The 22,208-nt window shown below is 39.9% G+C and overlaps 1 protein-coding gene across 1 annotated transcript in view; it reads left to right on the plus strand.

Moving 5' to 3' along the window:
* The window catches only part of mybpc2a (myosin binding protein Ca), a 61,463-nt gene that overhangs the window by 12,484 nt on the left and 26,771 nt on the right, over window positions 1-22,208 (plus strand). The window contains exons 2-11 of the mRNA XM_059348085.1: window positions 2,998-3,033; window positions 3,245-3,253; window positions 3,382-3,402; window positions 11,930-12,013; window positions 12,158-12,306; window positions 12,909-13,026; window positions 13,261-13,309; window positions 17,614-17,670; window positions 17,748-17,920; window positions 18,178-18,310. Of these exons, the coding sequence (XP_059204068.1) occupies window positions 2,998-3,033; window positions 3,245-3,253; window positions 3,382-3,402; window positions 11,930-12,013; window positions 12,158-12,306; window positions 12,909-13,026; window positions 13,261-13,309; window positions 17,614-17,670; window positions 17,748-17,920; window positions 18,178-18,310 (829 nt within the window). The remainder of the gene's footprint in view (window positions 1-2,997; window positions 3,034-3,244; window positions 3,254-3,381; window positions 3,403-11,929; window positions 12,014-12,157; window positions 12,307-12,908; window positions 13,027-13,260; window positions 13,310-17,613; window positions 17,671-17,747; window positions 17,921-18,177; window positions 18,311-22,208) is intronic.

A 22,208-nucleotide genomic window follows, 5' to 3' on the forward strand; every position in this document is an offset into this window, starting at 1 on the left:
CTGAAGAGTTTATGGTGTCAATTGTAAGTTTAAATTCTTGTTCAATACAGCATGATGTAATTTTGTAAATCATGGTCCCATTTATAGCAAAAAAGACAAATAAGCAGGCTATCCTTTTGGAAGCTTTGTTTTGATTGAGAAAATCGCAGCCACAAAGTGTTTTCACTTCATGAAACTAAATTGTAACATTTTGGTCACCGGAAATGTCTTGTTTAGAGTTTGGTCATACTAAAAGACACTCTTAGAAGTTCACTGTCCATTTTGAGTTTAGGTTGCACCTTGCTGATGGGTTAGCTTTAGGTTAGCATTCTCTTCCTGAGCTCCACACTCTCATCTAAATGCTGGAGCAATTTGGGTTCAGTATCTTGTCTAAAGATTCTTAGACATGTAGACTGCCTTGGTCAGGGATCAAACCACTGACTTTCCATTCAGAACCATCTGAGCCACAGCCGCTCCAACATTTAACTGGTAAACATTTAGCTACAAGTACAGCCTCATAGAGCTGCTAGCATGGCTCCTTTATACATTATATTTTTGCTTGTGGGTTCACAGCTCAGTCCAAACAGACTGTCCATAGGTCAAACCCCAAAGCAGGTGATTGTATTATAATGAGCACAAACGTTCTCTTACACAGCAGAGAACAAGTGCTTTGTTGAGAAGAAGATAGACTCACTGTTGTTGTTGTTGTTGTTGTTGTTGTTTTTACCACTTTTATCCCTTTGCCGTCCTTTTGAAACACTAGTGTTCTCTGTGCATTTTACATCACATCTCATCCTTGTTATTTTTGGATATTCAAATTCTTTTTTTTTTCACACTTTCGTTGCACTGTCACTTATAAAATGCTTTAAACTGCCTATTAAATATTTTCTCTGTGGTATTTTTGTGTTGCACAATGCAGTAATTTGAATTTTCGTTCTCCGGTCATCTGCATAAAATCTTTTACCTGGGACCCACAAAGTAAACTATTTAAATGGGGAAAAAATAGGAAGGACTGTGCAGTGAAAATCTTCTAAATTAGATATGAAAGGACGATCTTGATAACATCTATGAAATCCCTGTGTAATCATCCGTAGAGGAGGTAGCAGTGACATTGACAGTCTAAAAATTATTTTGTTTACTCAATTTACTGCATACAAAATATTGCTTGAAGTAATGGAGAAAAATGCACAGTGATTGCTGAGAAACTGAGGCAGGGTAGAAAGATCTTGTGTTTAAGTTAGGATGTAAAGAAAAAGGTTGTCAGGTGGAATATAAATTAGGTTATTTTTTACCATCTGTGAGAAATTAGCAAGTCTAATCTCCAGTAGCACTTCGAGGTGTTTTTACAGTTTATTTGTTGCATTGTTCAGGAGAGCTTGCACTTGCTTTGGAGACTGCAGGACTTTTCATCAGCCACAGTGACAGCTTTAAATTAAATTGTTCAAAATGTCACACCACATATAGCATTCCTGAGGTTGCAGACAGTCAAATGAGAATTTCTGAACGTCAATAACTTTCTCCCAAATCTCAACGCCGACGAACCAAAACTCTCATTTGAGATCTTATATTGATGTGTAGCCGCTCCACTGACAATAAATGAGGCCCTGACTGGGTATTCATATGACAATTGTGACTTTTATATTCAAACAAGCTTCATAGAACCAGTGTGTGACATTTATTTATTTAACGCACCAGTTGTCTTTCAGGGTGTTTCTAAAAAAACACAATGGTTTACAGTAGACAGGGGGTCGATGCTTCAGCCGGAACCTAAAGAAAGTTTTTACCACCTGGTGCGTCACGGATCCCCTCTTGGATCAAAGTGCTGAGAGAGGCATTAACAGATTGTTGCCTGAAAAGCAAGCCTCATCCAAAATAGAAGTGTTGCCCCCCCACCAGTATGCCAGACATAGTGTGCCAGCCTGGAGCATAAGCAGGTTGCCAAGGCCGGGCCTTGATATCTTAGACCCACTGTTAAGTAGGCTCACGGGACACTTGCTCTGCAGTTGTGGCTTGTTTTTAGCGGTTTTGAGAGACGATAGCTGTCATGTTGATGTCCTCACTCGTTTGCGTGGCTCACCCTTTAATATACGCTTTGCTGCGTCGACAGAATGTCCCCGGCAAAGTTTAACATTTAAACAGTGGCCCTACTGCGGGCACAGACCTGTGAAATTATTAAAATAGATGGTTAAGATGCGAATGCTGCCAAAGTTGAATTATTACTGTGCAGCTGTGTGCTGGCAGACAGAAACTCATGCCTAATCTGCCATCTCATTAGACACCCTTGAGCTTCTAAAGTAACCTAGATCTGGGATCCTGGAACTTTGATGTACTTATCCTATCAAAAGCATTTTTGTCTTGAGGCCGTCCCTTTCAGAATTTTTTAAGCCCAATTATTCCTCATGATCTCTGAAAAATGTACTTATATTTATCTCAGCCTCACTGTTTCTGTAAACCATGCCTCATTTGAATCATGCACTATTCCCCCGCTGAAATCCAATATTCTCTCTTTTGCCAGCGGCAAACCCCACAGAAATCAAGAAGAGGTGCATAAAGCAAGGTTGCCTGAATGTAGTTTCCCTGTGCGGGTACTTGTGAATGTGTGTTTGTTACTGGAATGAATCTCTTTATTTAAAAGAATATGTTTTGTGCAGTTTTGTAAGGGTGACTGATTTCTATTTGTAAAATGCAGCGTGAAGTGTTTATCTGCTGTGTGCCTCCTCACATTAACTAGGAGCATTTGTGAATACATTTTACAGCAGAATACAGACATACATACATATATACATACATATATAAAATGATGATAAATATAGTGATAAACCCTCATTCATGGGTACAAATGACTATTAGTTATTGTCTCCTGAGGATTTATATCACAAGATGCGGCTCTTTAGACAGTTTACAGAGTCCCAGCACTGAAAACCATGACTATCCGTACACTGTGCTGCTGCTGGTTTTGTATGATACGAAATAATGAGGATGTACAAATTATGTTACATAATTGTTGTTTAATTGCAGCAGCCGACGGCGATAAGGCTGCAGCAGCCCCTGCTGGTAAGTGCCTTCATGACATCTAATCTGAGCCCACAAGCTGTGCTCCAGAAATCCAATTTATTTCTGAGTTAAGCATACACTAATCAGCTATTATACAGCTAAACTACAATAACCGCTGAAAAATTAATATTTCATTAAAAGCTTCTTGTAAAGATTGTTTAATTTTCTCATAAATTGTTCCTCTCTCTCTCTCTCTCTCTCTCTCTTTTAGACACGAAGGGTAAGAAAAGCTGCATTCAGTGTTTATTGGTCTGTGTGTCCCATGGTCTATACATCCTCATCATGATTATCATCGTCATCATCATCATCATCATCCATAAAATACTGTGTGTGTCTCCCCTCATTCAGAGAAGCCAGAGGAGGAGGAGGGTAAGACTTGCAGATGATAAAAAATAAAACACAGAAGCAGGAAACTTCTGTGGTGATGGGACTGAGTGTGGGGATATGCATGATGCTACACACACACACATGCACACACACACACACACACACACACACACACACACGCGCGTTTCTTCGATATTCTTTTATTAGCACTGAGGACATGTTGTGAGTTTATTTTGAGCACCAGATGCAAAAAAAATAAATTGGGTGTTGAGAGCAAAATAGAAGGTGTTTAATTTATGGGTGAGCATCACATGTATGTATGCATGGTATGAGTGTGACGGTGTGTGTGTGTGTGTGTGTGTGTTTGACTTTCCTATTGTAGCTGGGGTATATTTAAATTTGCACATTCGTACACATGGAACATGCAAATTAATCTTTCATATTTGTCCTTCAGCTACCATTGTAAGAGTATCTTGTTAACAGCATTAGCGTTCCTTATTTAAACCGTATGGGTGCTGACGACAGCAAAGGGCTTTGTCCAACTCTTTGTTACAACAAAGTGCAATTAAAAAAAAGATCACATTGAGACATTATGTTATACACTGGGGGATAAAAACGTACCTTTTCAGTTCGCTGTATTGCCTTTTTTTTTCAATTGGTATTTGATTGAATTTTTGTTTTTGAAACTTTGATTGCTATTCATGAGAAATGTTTGCATGACAATTAATTCTCAAACACCTGAAGAAGATCCTATACAGTCAAAACGTTGCTTAGCAGTGTGTGTTTTTCGTCTTGCACTTTTTACATACTTAGTCTTCAGAATTTCCGCAGTTTTTTTTTCTTTTCCAGAGAGCATAGCTGACTCATTTTAGGAATATACTGGAGATACTGATATTATATGAAACTAGAAGATCTAAGGAATCTATAGACCCCTAGCATGTCTGGAAGTTGCCGAAATAATGCTGTAAAGTTAGGCTATTTGGCAATTTTCAAAGTGGTCACGTGACCTCTTATTTTTACCGATTCTTGATGTGAATAAAATTGCATTATTCACCAAATGTGTGTGTAGCAACTGGTATCAACCCAAAAGTGCTGTAACAATTTATAGGACATAGTTGAACGTGGACATGGACACATATTAATGTTATGACCCTTTATACACCCTGATAGGTTTCAACAATTAATTCAGTCATTTTAATTAGATATTTTTGAAAGGAAAAACATAAATTAAATCTTCAGGTTCACACCTTTCAGATGATGTTCACCACTTCTATGTGGCATTTATTGTTGACCTGCTATCTCCCCCAAACATCCACTGCCCACAACCCCCAATTCTCAAAAAGAGGACCTTGAACACTAACTGGTTAATGACATTTAAATTAAAAAAACAAAACAAACATAAATGAAATGTATATTCCCACCTTATAGTGCACCACAGTCTCATATATTTTGTGTATAATTTGTGCTTTATGTCATGATATGTCTGCTTTATGACCGAAATTAAAATTTGCATCAAAATTAAGAATTAATAAAAAAAAAAAAAAAATTTAATTAAATTAAAAACTTTGAGGATGAATCTGGTATAACATATTTTAATCATGGTTTTCAATTTTATCTACAACATCTAATATTTTCAAATTGAATTAAACCAAACGAGCATTGTCTCATTTCTGTCATTAAACCAAAAATACAGCCAGCAGCAAAGAGTGGCGAGCGAAAACAATCTCTATGGAAATCATGATTTAGCTGCGGAGTGCTTCCAAATTAAAAGTTGGGGATAGTTTCACTTTTAGCAGCAAATTTCCACCAGAAAATACATAAAATCAATCAGTAAACTGAGTCCTGAGACGGGTTGACCTATGTTAGACTTTCTTACTGCCTGAAAAACATGAACACGCCTCCCAAAAGCAGAAAAATGTAATTACTGCAGCCACCGCACCTCACCACTGATTGGTGGGTTTTCTGCATTAGTACCAAATTACATACTTCTATTCTGAAAATTACACTTTTAAGAAATTACAGACTCAAACAACAAACAATTTATTTAATTATGGCTCATTTTGAAATATTCAATCTTACAGTGTCGGGCATACAGTAGAACTGACATGGAAATAGCAGCTAGGTTTGTGTGATATTCGCCAGAACTTCTGTTGTGCACTCACTTCGGTCACTTCATAATCGGTTAGCGTCTTTGTATTTCTCAACCTGCTGTAGGTCACAAGATGATCCTGTTTTGTATGTGTGAGAGAGAAGTTTGAGATAGATGCAGAATGGCAGATTGCTCCTCTCATTTCACTTCGTTTGCCTGAAAATCCTGACCTTTCAAGTCCAATCCATAGCCGCGGGTAATGCATTCAGCTAAATGTGTGAGATAATTGTGTGTGGGTGTAGTAGCCCACAGCAGAGTAGCTCCACAATATGTGAGATACATGTACTATATGTACAGATCAGGTAGAATCAGTGCTGCAGCTGCAAAGCTGCACGCTTTTGCAGGCTACAGAGTGTATATGTATGTTTATGGAGATTCCCTCTGCCAGTGGCACGTATTCAGTAATAAGTAATGAGTCTCCTGAGAGAGTAAAACATACTTTGTTTGCAACATTTATGTGTAGAGTCTATTTGTGTACAGTTTCAGTTCACCTTGTTGAATTAAATGTCAATTCATATTATGGAGCAACTGCAACCGAGAGTACAAGCAGGAAAGTCGTATGCGTGTTCCTGTGTGTGTGTTTCAGTGTGTATGTGCCATCATTCGAGATGAATTATTGCATAAACTTTAAGTGGCTCGCTGAGAGTGATTAAATGTGTGTGTGTGTGTGTGTGTGTGTGTGTGTGTGTGTGTGTGTGTGCAGGTGCAGTGACGAGGTAGAGCAATGAGTTATACTAATGCTGCTGCTCATTTCTGCTCAGCTGCCGTCTTTAAAGGGGAACACTGGCCAACAATGACTTAAGATCAATGAGCTAAAATAACATCAGACCTGAAATATTGTAGCTGACACCACTTCAGTCTGCTCTTAACTGCCTGACCTTTTGTTTAACCTGCCGTATCTTATTCACAGCTCATGCCTTGTGCCAATAAAAACCCCAAAAGCCACTTTTTGTACCCCTCAACCCTCATTCTGTTGAATGCACCACCTCCCTCTGATCTAACCTATGCCTCAACATAACCTATAGAGCTGTATAGAGGTGTGGCCCAGTTTTGGGCGCTGAGTGCTTTGTTATTAATCACGATTCAGCAACATGTTTAATTTGTAGCATTTGCTTCATCTCCTTGATCCATGTAAGTCAACTCGATATAGAGATCTGAAAATCGGTATACTGTCTGGAGTTTTTAAAAAGCTCCTTCATCAGTGACCTAGACTGGCATTTACGTGTGAAAGAAAGGCCAGCTATGTTTATAAAAATCCCCACGTAAGTGTGGATAAGGCGTGACGATAATCAGCTGTCATACGGTAGCTAAAAGGGGACACCCTTAGGGGGTTTTCGGAGCAGCAGTGGTGGAGGTTTAGGAGGGTTATACTGTAGTTATCATTGCAAAATGTACCAATATGAGACACCATAGGGCTTCCTTTTCCTAAATCTTTTGAGAGGGTCTGCCACTGGATGAAAATCCCTGCCATGCTAGACTGATGTGCCAAGTCAAAAAATGCGGAATAGAAAAGCGTCTGTAGTTCGAAGACATCTAGCTTGCTGCCATCGATGTGTGTATCAGTGTGTATGTGAAGCAAGTCTTTAAGTGCCTTTGATAAAAGCACACCATAAATGCAGCCATTTACAATTTAATGTTTATGATGTCGTGTTACTGTTGGCTTCAGATGATCAGGACTGCTGGACCACCAAATTAGCAGAGTTAAAACTGTGGGTCCCAAATTACTGAACCAGTGGAAAACTTACCTGAACATGTGAGTACATAAAACCACTGACTTTTAACAGGTAATATTGACTTCTAGGAGCGAGATCAATACTGAGGACAGAGGATGAACTAAACTAACTCAACTATGCAAATAAAATGGGATCCTCAGTTAACCGAATTACCTGATTTTTATTTGTTTAACTCAGGGTGCCAGATCAAGTAATGGATACTAGGAAGCAGCTGCAGTCAGTGCTGCAGCCTAAAGATATATAGTACAAAGTAGGAAAGAATGCAAATATAAAATACCAATGAAGGAATAAAAAAAACATCTTCAACAGATCAAAACAAATCACAAACTACAAAATATAAGCATGGTTAGGAAGCATACATTGCTCAGGTCTTAAGAGAACAGTAACTTTGCATGGCAATGTGCAATTTTTTATAGATATTCTATCACATTTTGAGCCCACTAGTAACAGGATGAGCACTTCATTTGGAGGGACTTCAGGGGCTCATTGTGTCTCATTATTGCTCTGAAAATGACTGCTGTTCCCTTTACACTAAGATGCAGCCTGCTGTAGAGGGGAAGCACTGTCCTGGATAAATAGTTTCTACGCGAGTTGCTCATTGCGGCTTCAATCATGTGTTAAATTAAACACATCGATTTATCTCTAAAATGAGCAATATAACTCACACTGAGCATTAGTCTGTCATACTTGTGTGTGTTTATGTTCAGTCTGCATATGTAGGAAACACTCACAGAACATTATATCTGCATTAGCACTCATTTAGTCCAGCTCATCTGCTCAACCTGTGCTTATTCTTCATTAACAGATGTCCAGCCTGCTGTAGGTAAGCGCTTTGCTCCGCCATTAGTGTGTTTGTGAGTGTGTGTGTGTGTGTGTGTGTGTGTGTGTGTGTGTTATGTGTGTAAGATATTGTAGTTGTCTCAGTGAATAGGTTCATACATTATCTTTAATCCGATCTTTGATGAACAACCCACCCCCCCACACACACACACACACACACACACACTTATACACACGTCTACAGTCGGAGGACACCGTATCAATACTGTTCGACATGTTTTAACCCTTCATTGTTCACATGACTAATTTCCATGTACCAACTGTTTCTTTTCATCCAGCAAACAATGAGCCTAGGGATGGTAAGGAAAAGACAAAACACACCATTTCCCCGCCTGCTCGTGATTCCTGTTTTTGTGCTTGTTTTGTGTCAGCCACTCTGGATGCTCGTGGACATGCATATCTGTTACCGAGTGTGACAGACTGACAGCGTTCCTCCCAGAACTGGGACTGCTCTGGTGACGGCCATGTTTAAAATCAAATGTTTTCACACAGCATATGGAATCATTACTGCTTGTGACTGTGACAGTTTTTGCAGCCTCGAAGATTTCTGTACATTGAGTATAATGATCATTTTTTCATGTACACTTCAGAAAGTGCATCACAGCAAATAGATATAAAAGGGGAGGATGAGAACAATGCAAAGACACAACTTAAAAGTAGCGCAAGCCACAGAAGATTCATCAGATAAAGTGTCAGATGAAACAAGATGACGGGGAAATAAGTAAATAAAAACACAAATATAACAGACAACACAGAAGTTTATGACAGCAATAAAAGCAAAGGGATTAAAGTGGTCCCACCAAAGCATCTGAGCAACGTCTGAGAGTGTTTCAATGTGAAATGAACTGCTGAGGTTTATAAAAAGTGATATATGCTGCCTGTACTTATGCTGGGTATATATCAATATTGTGTGTGATATGTGGTTGTACTACAACATACTGCTGCTGAATGATATTACAGGTTGAGACTGCTACCACACTGTATGTACAACATGAGAATGAAGGAGTTCAAGGAGACACTGTGTGTTTTTATCTGCTGGTGCTCTCATGATAAATGAATGATGTACTGAATAAGTAATAACTGTGAAATGACACTACTATACATTCTATTAATAGTAGTATATTTTATGGGGCAGAAGGGACAGATATGTTACTATTTTAGTGTCGTAGTACCCAATCTGGGGAAGAATATTTGATAACCTCTTATTCTATGGGTTCATAAATTCCTAATCATTTCCTCATAATTCCCTCAGGAAGGTTCCCAGAAAGAACTATGTTACTTGGAAGTGATTTGAAATAAAACAAAGACAGTGTTTAATTGGTTAGCAATCGAATAATTAATTACAATTACATGATTTTAGTGAAACAATTTGTCGCCAGGGAGTCATGCAATTAAACATACATGAACCACTCGTTTAAAGGTATAATCTGCAACATTTCTGCGTTAAAATGTCTAAAAAAGACTAGACCTATGTTTTATATTGCCTTTTGAATTTATATTATCCCCAAAATGTTTCCAACAATTTTAAAAAAGTAGTTTAATGTCAATGGCGTCATATCCCCTTTGCGTATGTGTTAGGCAACATTTTGGTCATTTTAAAATATGTATTTTAATATCTGGAAGACAAAGGAAACAAGCTGAGAAAATATTAGTGGCAGTTCGGCTCACAGCTCAGCTCGCTTCCTTTGTCCACCAAACAGCACCAGAGAAACACTGATTTTTTACATAAAACTGCGATATTCAGGGTTTTTAATAGTAGTGTTGACCAATCATGTTTTGAACAGGCTTTGGTGACTGCAGGTAAACGGTGCATGTGGAGAGCTTTTTATTAGCTTTTATTATTAGGTTTCAGACACCACCTCTCAAAACCAACTCTATACTTACATCTGAAGTTTCTTATTGAACTGTAAATAATGACCAGTGCATGAAAGAGGAAGTCTTAACCCAGATATCTATAATGCAGATATCCACTGGTGAAACTGCAATCCGGAAATATTGGCTGATGCCCACAGAGAACAAACTGTCGTCACACCGATACATTCAAGAGTTTCTCACTTTAATGGAAACTTTCTTTGAAGCAAAGTCCGAAGCTAATCTAGTCCTCTGTGTCTGTTTTCCCTAAATGAGTCCCAACTGGCATTGTTCTTTCCAGGAAAGTGTCTAAAAATTAATAGGAAGTTATGGAGGATATACCCATCCAGCAAAATGAAGCGTTACTGAATACTTTAATGTGGGATGTTACAAATTGTCCTCATTATCCAAAACATAAATCTCTTGTGGGGGTTTTAGTCAATTAGTCCCTGTAGGCTATTGTCCAAAATGTAAAACTTGCCTTCCCAGAGTCCAGGACAGTGTCTGGAGTTAATTTCACCATGCAACCCTCATCCCAAACACAGCAACTGTCATATGTAACAGTGTAAGTGTGTAAACATTCAAAAGTGTCCCCTGGGTGCCATTCCAGGATCAGCTTCACCCACTTAGCATTCTAACTGAAACCTTTTAAATCATCTTGAACATCTGAACTTGGATCTGTCCTCAGGGGCACTTTTGATTAAAAGATCAAATTAACTGAGCCCATAAAAGCAGACAGAGAGGGGGGGGGGGGGGGGGTTGCTGAAGGTGTGGCTCTCTCTGAATTTATGGAGGCGCATGACCTTATTTGACACGTGACCCTGGATCCATTCTCTCAGCAACTGCACTCATCCAATGGATGTCCACCCGGGGCCCTACTCACTCTACTTGATTGGTGGTCCAATGTTATCTTTACCTGCTGCTTGTCCATAAACCTTTTCCTGTAACACTTTGTGTATATGTGTCTCGGGAAATGGGAGTTTATGCAGATTGTGTAAAACAAACTTCTGACTTCAGCACAGTTAAAATGATTTCTGAACTTGATAGCTGAAGACATAACTCATTAACAGTTGTGTGTCTTTTGTCGAAGAAAAAGGAGGATTTGTTAATTAGAGTCAGAGATAGAAAGGTGTTCTTTGTTTTTTTGGAGTGTGAAAGCACGTTGATTTAACGTGTGAGTGTTCCTCACCTGAAGTCAAGATTATCATTGGGCCAATTAACGCTTGTGTTTAGCAGCACAGCACAGATACTGTACAGACTGACGTGTTCCCCGCTCTCTCTTTCTCCCCCCCAACCCCCTCTCTGATGCAGAGTTGCCTCCTGATGGTAAGAGAAATGAATACATTAGCGTCTTTGTAAAGCATATCAACTGACAAGCAAACACCTTACAGAGGTTACATCAATTTACTTGCAAAGAAACAAGTGAACGGATAAAAGGGCAGCTCGTTTTTTATCACTAAGATAAGAGTGTACAGCCTCAGCTTATGTTCTGTCAGGGTGGCAGAAGATTGCAGAGAGTCAACCCTAATGTGATGTCTTCAGAGGTGATCTGAGGAGTTTCTTTATTCCCCCGGGCCAGTCTGTTCCAGGGGGCTCCTTGGTCGCCTGTCATTTATCAGAGGGTCCCAAACGGCTTATGCAGTGTAACAGCAAAGGCTTTACTCGCTGAATAGCTTGCCTCACGGAAAAGACTGTTGCTCAGTTTTATTGCTAAATAACCATACTAAAGGAAAAGATCCCTGAGCTCAGCGGGTGGAATTTAGTGGTTTGAGACTCAAATTATACTTTGAGGTTTCCCAAATGATCAGTAAACAGGCATTTCACTGTAAAAGCAACATGATTAAGAAGACTGCTGATTTGGCGGTTTGCTTGCTCCACTTGTCTTGTGTTGTTGTCTACAATCTGTGTGGTGGTATCTTTATCTGAGTGGTGCCCAGATCATGATTTCCAGCTCTAATTTGTCCTCTGTGATCCCTCTATCCACCACCCATCACAGAACATGTACCAGGGGAGGAACCTCAGCTGTCCGAGCTGAGCGGCATTTTCGTCGAGAGGCCAGAGAGTGTCACAGCAACAAAAGGTCTGGCAAGATGATCCACTATAAAAAATTCCTGAATTATATCCAAAATGAAAGAAGTAGCCCACTTTGTGCCAAATGCCTTTTCGAATACAGACAGCTAATCTACTTGAATTAATCATTTTGTGTCATTCTTGTTCTTGGCAGGCAAGAACGTCACGTTTGTAGCTAAAGTTGACTCCTCAAACCTGACGAGGAAGCCGACCATGAAGTGGCTGAAGGGGAAGTGGCTGGATCTGGGCAGCAAAGCTGGGAAGCACCTGCAGTTCAAGGAGGTCTACGACCGGAACACCAAGGTGTGTGTTCATAATGTGTGTATTGATATAACCTTTGTACATTCACTGTTACGGAGATTATTAACCGCGTTAACAGTACGGCTCTCAGGCAGTACTTATGAACCGGAGGAAAGGCACAACAAAAGTTTTATTATCTTATTTCGAGGAACAAAAGCATTAATTCCAAAAGTTAAATGTTTGCTACAATGTACCATCTTCAATCTCTTTCTTCATCTGTTGTTCCCAGCACGTCTTTCAGTGGTGTGACAGTTAATAGGGGCCCCCTCTCAATTCACTACACATACATAACACTACATGACCCACTACTAATAAATATGTCCCATAAATCTAAAGACTGCACTTCCCTGGGTCTTCGGCAATACCCCACCAAGTGTGACGTAGATCGGATGATCAGCATCAAGAAAAACGAAAGTCAGACAGGGACTCCTTTCATTTTGGTAACAAACTGACTAATCAGCTAACTAATAAAAGCCAAGATCGGCCGGAGGCTTTATCAACAAACCGATATCGGTCAAACAGTGTTGTGTGTGTGTATACTGAGCAGGTTAGTAAGCACCTTTCACTGTGCATGTGAATCCCCCCCCCCTCTCTCTTGCTGTCAGATCTACACTTACGAGATGAGCATCATCAAAGTAGTGGATGGAGACGCAGGTGGCTACCGCTGCGAGGTCACCTCCAAAGACAAGTGCGACGTCTGCACATTCGATATCACCGTGCAGGGTAGGTCTGGAGACAGACAATCTCATTATTGTCATCTTCCATTCAGCGTATCCACCATTACTTGTAACTGGCTTTGTCAGCCAATAACTCAGTGAGTGTGATACACATTAGGTCCTATCATTTAGTGGCCTAGCGAGGTCATCAGTCCATTATTCCTTTGCTGCTCAAGCCCGCTGTGTAATGAATTAACCTCGCCGGGCTCTCACCAGTCCTCCCCCTTCTGTCTGCTTTCAGCTGTACAAGAGGAGCAGCAGGACAACATCTTGGAGTCGTTTAAGCGATCGTGAGTGTCAGTGTCGGCGAGGGTCTACTCAACATGTCACCCGTCACACTGTCTCCCATATGCTCCTCTGTAGATCGCTGCCTCTGGGCATCTGTCAGTCTCAACGAGTGTCTCTGCCTGTGTGTCTGTCTATCCCTCAGTTGTAGCAGACTTTGTACAAGTCAGTCTGTCTGCTGTCTCTCTCTTTCTGTCACGTCTCAATGCGCCTGCTGCCTTGGAGTTTTGCTCACCTAGAGTCCCTCATGGTTTAGCATCTTATGTATTTCGTCACATGTCTGGTGACAGTCTCTAAAGGGACTTTTTCCTTTTATTTATATGCATCTCCCTCCCTCACCGTCTATTTCTGTCTCTGCTTCTGCTTGTGTGAAGTGTGTCTGAGTGTGTATTCTGTGACTGTGCTGCTTTTTTAAATGAGTTTTCCTTAAATTTCAGCCCAGCCTGCATACTGTATGTGTCCTGTGCGATTGTAAATCCGCTGACACTTTCACACTGACACCTTGAGTCTCCATATTTGTAATCTGTGTTTAAAAATAGAATTTCCTTCCCTCGTTAAAGTGCGAGCAGAAAGGCACAGGTAAGATGAGGCTAAAAGACAGCATCATATTGTGGTTTAGACAGGATGTCAGTGTGCTTATTTGCAGAACACTGATATGAAGGGGGGAGGGCAAGGAGGAGGTTGGGCAGATAAATGAAAAGTGAAAATTTGGTTAAAACTCAAATATGTTGCTGGAGGGATCATGAATGTGTGTTAAACACCTTGCTGTGCGGAGGTCTTGCAGCTCAACCTCCAAAAGGTAAGTATGGAGAATCCTGTCTCCTATGAGATCCTCATCTGTGTGCTTCTCTTAACATGTATTACAGTGGCAAATACATGCAGCCTGACTCCATCCTTTCAGGTACTCACTCCTTGCTCACTCCTTATGTCTCTGGAGTTTTTAAAAAAATGTTTGTTTCATGTCTGAAATAGCCCATCATATGCCCCGGGCATATCAGGCTATTTTCTTTTCTTCATGTTGTCGCTTCGCTGACTGGTTGGCCAGCTGAAAAGCCTTCAAAGGGAAACAGGAAATGTTCTGTGAAATACATACTGTACAGTGGTCCTGCAGTCCAATATAAGAATTTCTCGCATTGTGTAAACTAGTATTTCTTGCATTCATATTATGTCACAGTATGTTTATTTCTGAAGTGTACAAACATGTCAGCAGGCATACAGTATTTATACTGTATGTCACAACAATGTCACACAAAAACGAATGCCAAAGAAATTTAAGGAAATAAAATTAATTATAAGACATAGACTATTTAAAGATGGACGATGCGGATCCACTTCCTCAAACTGTACAAAAGCCAGAAGCCAAAACATCACGGATACCCGCATGCACCCACCAGAACAATTACGAGTCTTCTGAAAAATGAAGACTTGAACACATGTCAGAGTGATAGAACTATAATGACAGAAACCATCTCTGACGTATCCTTTTTACTTTTTTACTTTGGCCCATGTCCCATCCGCAAACATGGAGTGAGTGGGGATTTTAACGTATACTGCAGCCAGCAACCAGGGGGAGAACAAGATGTTTTGGCTTCACTTTTGGGAAGCGGCCATGCTAGCCATCTTTTATTTTCAGTCTATGGAGGACAATTACAATTACATAACATAAAAACACAAAAAACGCAAATCAATCAAACTCAAACACTTATTGCTGCGACACAAGAAAATAAAAAAAGAATGTTATATATTATAACCACATGTTTGGAAGACAAAGTGATTCAGCAGGGTAAAGTTAGGCACCAAGTATGCATATTTTCATTTTAGGATGGGAGTCAATAACACTTAGTGGCACCATGGGAAGACTAGCTGATGTCACTTCATGCCATTAACCAACCGATATCCGAACTAACTAAACTAAGACATAGAATATGATCCAGAAACTCCAGTTTGTAACAGATCCGTAGCATAAAGAGTGAGAAAGGTCGTGAAGGGAAAAGTCAGTGTTGACTAATTACAGAGGCTAACTTAACCAAGTAATTTTGTTGCCTAAACATAAACAAGTAGGTTTTTTTTTATAATGTTAATAACATGTTTCACCTGTTTAAATCGTCATAGTTTGATGCTTAGGGCGACCCAGTGTGTTAAAAATTTACGCCAAATCAAATGACTGCATAATAGGTAAGGACATTTACTCACGTTGGCTAATTACTTTGAGATGTGCACTTTAAAGTTTGCATTAACACACATTGAAATTCTTCAAAGTAATGGTGTGTTTGTTTGTCACTCCACATCAGCATCAGTTTGTGCCACTGACACTTTGAAGAAAACATTGTTTGCATTTCAGTTATTGTTTTCATGGTGAGCATCAAGTTCCCTGCTGCAGCAGCTTCAAAAACATTTTTCACATGAAGTGTTTCTAATAATATAGGCTAATGCGAGAGAGACGAGCATTTTGTGCTTTGCTCTCAATGCACATGCTCGCACCATGAAAGAGAGCTCATTATAGTAATCCCCTGATTCCCATTTTCATGTGAACCTCAGTCCAATTTACTATACCACAACAGCAGTGGGAAATCGCTTTTTTACATCAATTAACTTTAGTGTAGATTTTTTTTTAAATGCATTTAAACAAACTTAGTTTTTAGATATCCAACAGCGCCTTCTTCCATCCTCTGGTGTTTGATGGTGTTATCTAATGGAGCACTATAAAATCTCTCAAAAGTGCTAAAGTAGGTTGATATCTAGCAATTTTTGTGGCCGCAGCACACAATGAACATAATTTTCATGCCCACCAGACCATTTAGTGATCACGTGTGTCCTGAGAATGGGTGCGTTATCACCCAGGGAGGATTTACTCGCTTAAAGGGTGGCAAGGACAACATGGATGGATGTTATCCTTGAATGAACCGTTCATCCATAGGACGAACATGATCACTCGGAATGGCTTTGAATTTATTGGCATTTATCTTGCTCTCTGAGGGGTTCAATGAGCCTCAACAATGCCAGGAAAACTGTTCACAGTGGAAAACAACAAGCACTCGAGCCTGTAGACATTTATTGGCGTGTGCCACACACAGTACTTGTCACCTTGTTGAGCACAAGAGGGTGACTGATGACTCGAGACCACGTGAATTTTTCTCATCACTTGGAAATGTGCATGTGAGTAATAAAGGGTTTATGCAGTGAAACACAGCCATACTTTCCCCCTCTTTGAAACTCTCAGAATATGGCTTTGCATGAAAGTCTTTTTTTGTGTGTGTGTTTAATCTCAAACCTCTACTTTTATTTACTGATGAAAATGTCTCATACTTTCATATAATGTCACCTTAAGCCACATTTGTGCTTAACAACATCTTCGCTGTGCTTTAGAGCTTGTGCAATCTAATAATTCATTCACTTGTGCTTCCTGATGGAGTGTATAAAACATGTACTTGGTCTCTGTACATTACTTACTCCCCAGACAGGGAAATTAGCTAAAGACACCAATACAGTTTGTTTAAACTGTTTAAACATGTTTATTTACACTGTTAAGTTGGGAATTTCAACATGGCGCTCTATGGGGAATGACTCAATAGGCCATTCGGGGAAATGCATTTATTGGCAGTCAGCTTCTTTTTTCAGCATTTTTAGCTTCCCCTGATAAACAGTCAGTCATAATCCATTGTCTGGCGGATTATGAGACAAAGGGCTCCTGGGCACAAAAATTCAAAAGCCCAAACCACCTCTCTTACATAGGAGCAAGACACACAGACTTAATGGTAGTCTAGCCTCCTTCTGTTGTGTCTCTTTGTAGTCATTATCCATCTCTCTGTGCTTTTGTCTCTTTGTGTTAAATGTTTTGTAACTCCATCCATGTATACAGTATAATATATTTGTATTTGAACCGTATCTATTTCGCTTATAGCTCATTATTGTCATGTCTGCTGCTTACATGTGCTTGTCTACTGTGATTTCTGTCTGTCACTTGAATTTAGGGCATGATGGTAGCTTGTAGTCCTCAACAAAATGCTCTGCTCTATGTTCACACTCATCCTATTTTTGCATCTATCCGAGCACAGGACGAAAAAAGGGTAAGCTTTGACTTCAGCCACTAATTCATTCAAACTCTGCTGTGTGCAGTTATATTTGCTCCTGTTGGGTTTATAATGGTCTTTCTGTGTGTATTTATAGCGCTGTGTAATGTGGAATAAAACGGGATGTGTTATTATGAATCCATATTTTCTCGTGCTGCATCTTCTTTTGTGTCGTATATAGCTCAGGTTTATAAATGTACCAAGATAATCTCCCTGATTCTCTTTTCTTTTACTTTCAGTGGAGATGCAGATGAGGATGCTGGTGATCTAGACTTTAGCGCCCTGCTCAAGAAAAGGTAAGACCATCTCCATCAGCCCCAGACACGCATAATAACTTCAATTTGGACTTCTTAAATGTGGATTTCTTTCTCAGGCAGAGGAAAAAGGTGGAGGTTGTAGAAGAAGTCGATGTATGGGAAATCTTGAAGGCAGCCAAGCCCTGTGACTATGAGAAGATTGCCTTTGAGTATGGCATCACAGATCTGAGGGGCATGCTGAAGAGGCTGAAGGCTATGAAGAAGGCGGTGGAGCCCAAGAAGAGTGACGGTGAGGAGTGAGAGAATAGACAGGACGGGTGTTACGAAGCAGACTGTGCACTCTGAGTGAGGAAGGAAACAAGAGCTCTTTAATGCAGTAGGCTGTAAATACCAGCAGCGTTTTACAGGCCCTGGGGGGGAAAGTTATATTGCAAAGACAACAGGTGGAATGTGTGTTAGCATATGATTGCTGCTTGTTGGCACTTATGGATTATTTGGCTATTAAAGCAGTGTTTGAAATATATTAATGGGATACTTTCATATCAGCTTTCCTGAAGAAGCTGGATCCAGCCTACTCAGTGGACAAGGGCAAGAAGATCCACCTTACAGTGGAATTGGCGGACCCCGACGCTCAGGTCAAGTGGCTCAAAAACGGACAGGAAATCAAACCATCGGCCAAGTGAGCACATTACTATATTTAAGGTGGTGCACTGAGCAGTATTTGTGTCGGTCTGCAGGCTGTTCTTATTCAGTGTTTGTATACCTTTTCAAAAATGTATGCACTATAATAATTTGTATATAACCCAGGTAATTGTGAGCCAGAAGACGACCCATTGTTGCTAGGCAGCAACCTCTAGTGGCCATAGTACTTATGACGGGAACGAAATGTCAGCAGATGTAATATATTTACAGGCAGAAAGTCAGAAGTGAGGAGGGATTGATGGGTCTAAAAACAAAGACTGATCCAAACGTCCAAACGTTCTTTTGCAGGTCTTTTAAATTCAACTTCAAAGTTAACTTTCATCACATCACCTAGATAACAACGTCACATATTAATGTAAGGAAGGAGTTATTTTAACCCAAATATGATCTTTTTTTTTTGCTTAACATTAGTTTCTAAACTGTAGCTTTGTTGCCTAAACTAAACTACATAGTTCCATTTTATAAAGTAAACCATGTTTAAAATGACGAATGGTCATTTAAACGTCATATTTTAAAAGATATCATACAAACTATTGTGGCTAAATGAAAGAATGTTTGCCAGTGACACTCAAAACGACACACATGACCGTTTTTATTTAAGGTTGCAGTTTTAAACACCTGGTTAACATTTCTGAACGGAAGCACTTGGTAAGGTTTGGAAAAAGATCAATATTTTGGGTAAAAATAAGTACATAATGTGAGGTAATGTAATTTGAACACTACAGGATAACTTTAACTTATTCAGCATTGACTTCTGCTTTCACACAGGACACAAATAGCTGTCTTCTGGGTCAAAGTTTGTTTGCGACTTTGTCACTCTTGATACTTTCAGTCACCTTACTTCCTCCTTTGCTGAGAATATTAAGACAACTGTTAAAGGTCTCTGCCTAACAACATGCCTCCTAATAAGCCTGCTAGGATGACCTATAACTGGGGATTTCCACCAGGCGCAGAACAGGCGCGGAATGTCTCCGCCGCGGTTTTGCTCCATCCTCTGCCCGGCGTCAATTCCCAAACGGCAGCGTATCGAGTCAATCATATACACGCGAGATAACGAGAACACGCTATAATCCTGAATGTACGTGAGACCGCGAGATCCGGTGATAAACTGTGTGTATAAAGTAAACAACAACAACAAACAGCTTACTTTGCTTCTCCGACATGGAAGATCTGTTGATCTGACCATCTATCCTTATAAAAAGAATATGTTATGTCATAAATGATTGTATGCTGTTCCACTTCAACAATCAGTCTCTCTTGAACTGCGTATTGTGTTTTATTTTGAAAGGGGGCGGAAGTGTATTACGTTGATTCTGTGTCAGATGTCCTGTCTGGTGCAATCTGCTCTGTTGAGCTTGACGCGGTTTAGCCACAGCTCGTGGCAAAATAGAAGTGCTATGGATTGATCTCGCTGCAGAGCGGAGAGCTGCGGCTGCGACACTGCTGAGACGTTACGCGGCGCACCTGGTGGAAATGGTCTCATTGATTAGAGTCGCAGCGATCAGCAACGGTGACCACAGCGCAGCCGTTCTGCGGCTATCAGGCTTGAGGCTGTTAGTGAGGACGATGTGACTTGATTTAAAGGCTTAATAGATGCTCAGGAAACTTTTTACACTTTGGCATTACACATGGACTGGAAACCCAAAGAGACAAACAATGCTCTGTATAGAGAAATAAACTATAAAACTTGAGGAACAAACTTTATGACCAACAGCAGATGTAAATGTTAGTTTTGAGCCTCTTTAGCCTGCTGAGCTATCCTCAGTGTCTCTCACTCTCCTCTTTGCTCTTTCCCCTCCTCCTTCAAAGGCTTCTTTTGGTGTTTTATTGAAGAGGGTACAGCTGTTACAGCGAGTGGTATTTTTTCAATGGCTCCACCATCTGCCATTTTGAGGAGTTTAATGTCGTTCATTGAAAGTAAGGCAGTCCTCTTCCTGTTTTGATTAAGATGTGAGAGGGGACTTTTTTGCCCTGAACGGAGCCTCCAAGGAGGTTCTTCCAGGCTGTGCACTGTGACCACCGAGGGCTAAAGATAAAATATTTTAGGTTGCAGAGTTAGAGCCATTGGGATTAAGGGTTTTCCTGTCAATCTAGGTCTTCTTTGTTTTATTCCAAACAAGATATAAGGGTAAAACCAACCCCAAACTGTGGGATCTTTATATGCCCAGTCAAACTATGCTATTTTACCACTCAATGTTGAAACTGGATTGTATGTCAGATTTGTTTAACACGCCATCTCCACGATACAAATAATGAGTTTTACTTTTTTTTCTGGTTTCCTTCTAAACCATGTAATACTTTGTTTAATATGATACAGTTATCTGTTCACATACAAATCATCAAGTTACACTGGAGAAATTACGTCCTCAATTTGTACTTTTAGTGGTTTGTCACTGGGGCATTACCCTCTCAGACACAGCTGTTGTACCTGACATTGGCATGGGAACATATACCACAATGCCTATAAAAAAGTATTATTAATTAAAAATATATTAGGTAAAATAAATGCTTGCATAAATATTTCCCCCCTTTACTGTCACTCAGTTTGTGAGGATGGCCAGACAACCAGACCTCCCAGACACAGATGTTTTTATAATAAAATCACATGACACACATCAGCTGCATTCATTTCACTAACTGTAACACTGCTGGCATCAACTAGCTTGAACTCTGTTGAATTAGGTGAGTTACTTTAAAGGGAATTAATATTTATGTAATCATTTATTTCATCTTATATATTATTAATTAATTGACACTATTTTGTAAAAATCTGTTTTCACTTTGATATTAAAGAGGGGTTTTTTTTGCAAATTCTTGTCAAAAAGCCAAATTATATTGACCTTGATCTCATGTGTAAAAGCAGCAAAAGGGTGAAACATCCAGGGGACGTGAATACTTTTTATAGGCATTTTATCTACCTTTTGGCCCTAAAAAAGGCGCCTACCTTACGGTCCAATAATTAGCTCTATTAGGAATATGGGGACCAGTAGGAATCCATTTCTGTCCCCAATGGTACGATGTTCATGTACCCCCAAGGGCTAATTACTGAACCTCAAATATTTGTAATTTTCTGAGGGTCAAAAAGTTACATAAGGTAAGACAAGACAAGACTTTATTTATCCCACAGTGGGGAAACTCAGTCGTTACAGCAGCTCAGATACAGACACTGTATCGGGAGTTCTGACATGTTACTCAAGTTGCAAAGCTCATTATTCAACATTGGATCCTGACATTGTACCCTCAAAATTCCTTCCAATCCAAGCTTGTTTTTGAGGATCAAGTGCAGGTCATCAACTGTGTCGGGTATGTTCTCAATGGTGACCCTCTGAATGTCCTCTTCGGTTAGGATGATACGCAGCAACATGGTGAATCTAAAAAGAGCAAAACAAATACACATTTACAAACAAAGTCATGATCACATGTCATAGAACCCCAACCTAGTAAGTAATATAACCACATGAGGCCTATATCCTAACATTGGGAACATTCTGTGTAAATTACAGATCTACAAGCTCACTATGTGCGACACGCTGTGAGCTTGTAGATCGCTATTTTCGGTGAAGAGATTTAGTGTAGGTGGGAAATGTTAGGTAACCAACTAAGTATGGGGTTTCGCATACAAAGTGTTGTGGCCTTGCGATAGACTATCAATTTAAGGTTTTGTTTAAACCCTGTTAAAATATAAACAAGGATTCCTGTGACTGGAAAACTAGAGGACAGTCACTGTAGATACAGTGCAAAGGGCAATTTCTTCCATGATGTCCATGAATGGCTCTATAATGTTAAATTATTCTTTTGCGATTTCCTGAGTAGTAAGTACAAAACTTACAAGTCCACCTTATTCACGTTTGGATCTTGATCTTGTACACCTGGAA

Source organism: Centropristis striata, chromosome 13 (genome assembly GCF_030273125.1).
Source record: "Centropristis striata isolate RG_2023a ecotype Rhode Island chromosome 13, C.striata_1.0, whole genome shotgun sequence".
NCBI classification, from domain to species: domain Eukaryota; kingdom Metazoa; phylum Chordata; class Actinopteri; order Perciformes; family Serranidae; genus Centropristis; species Centropristis striata.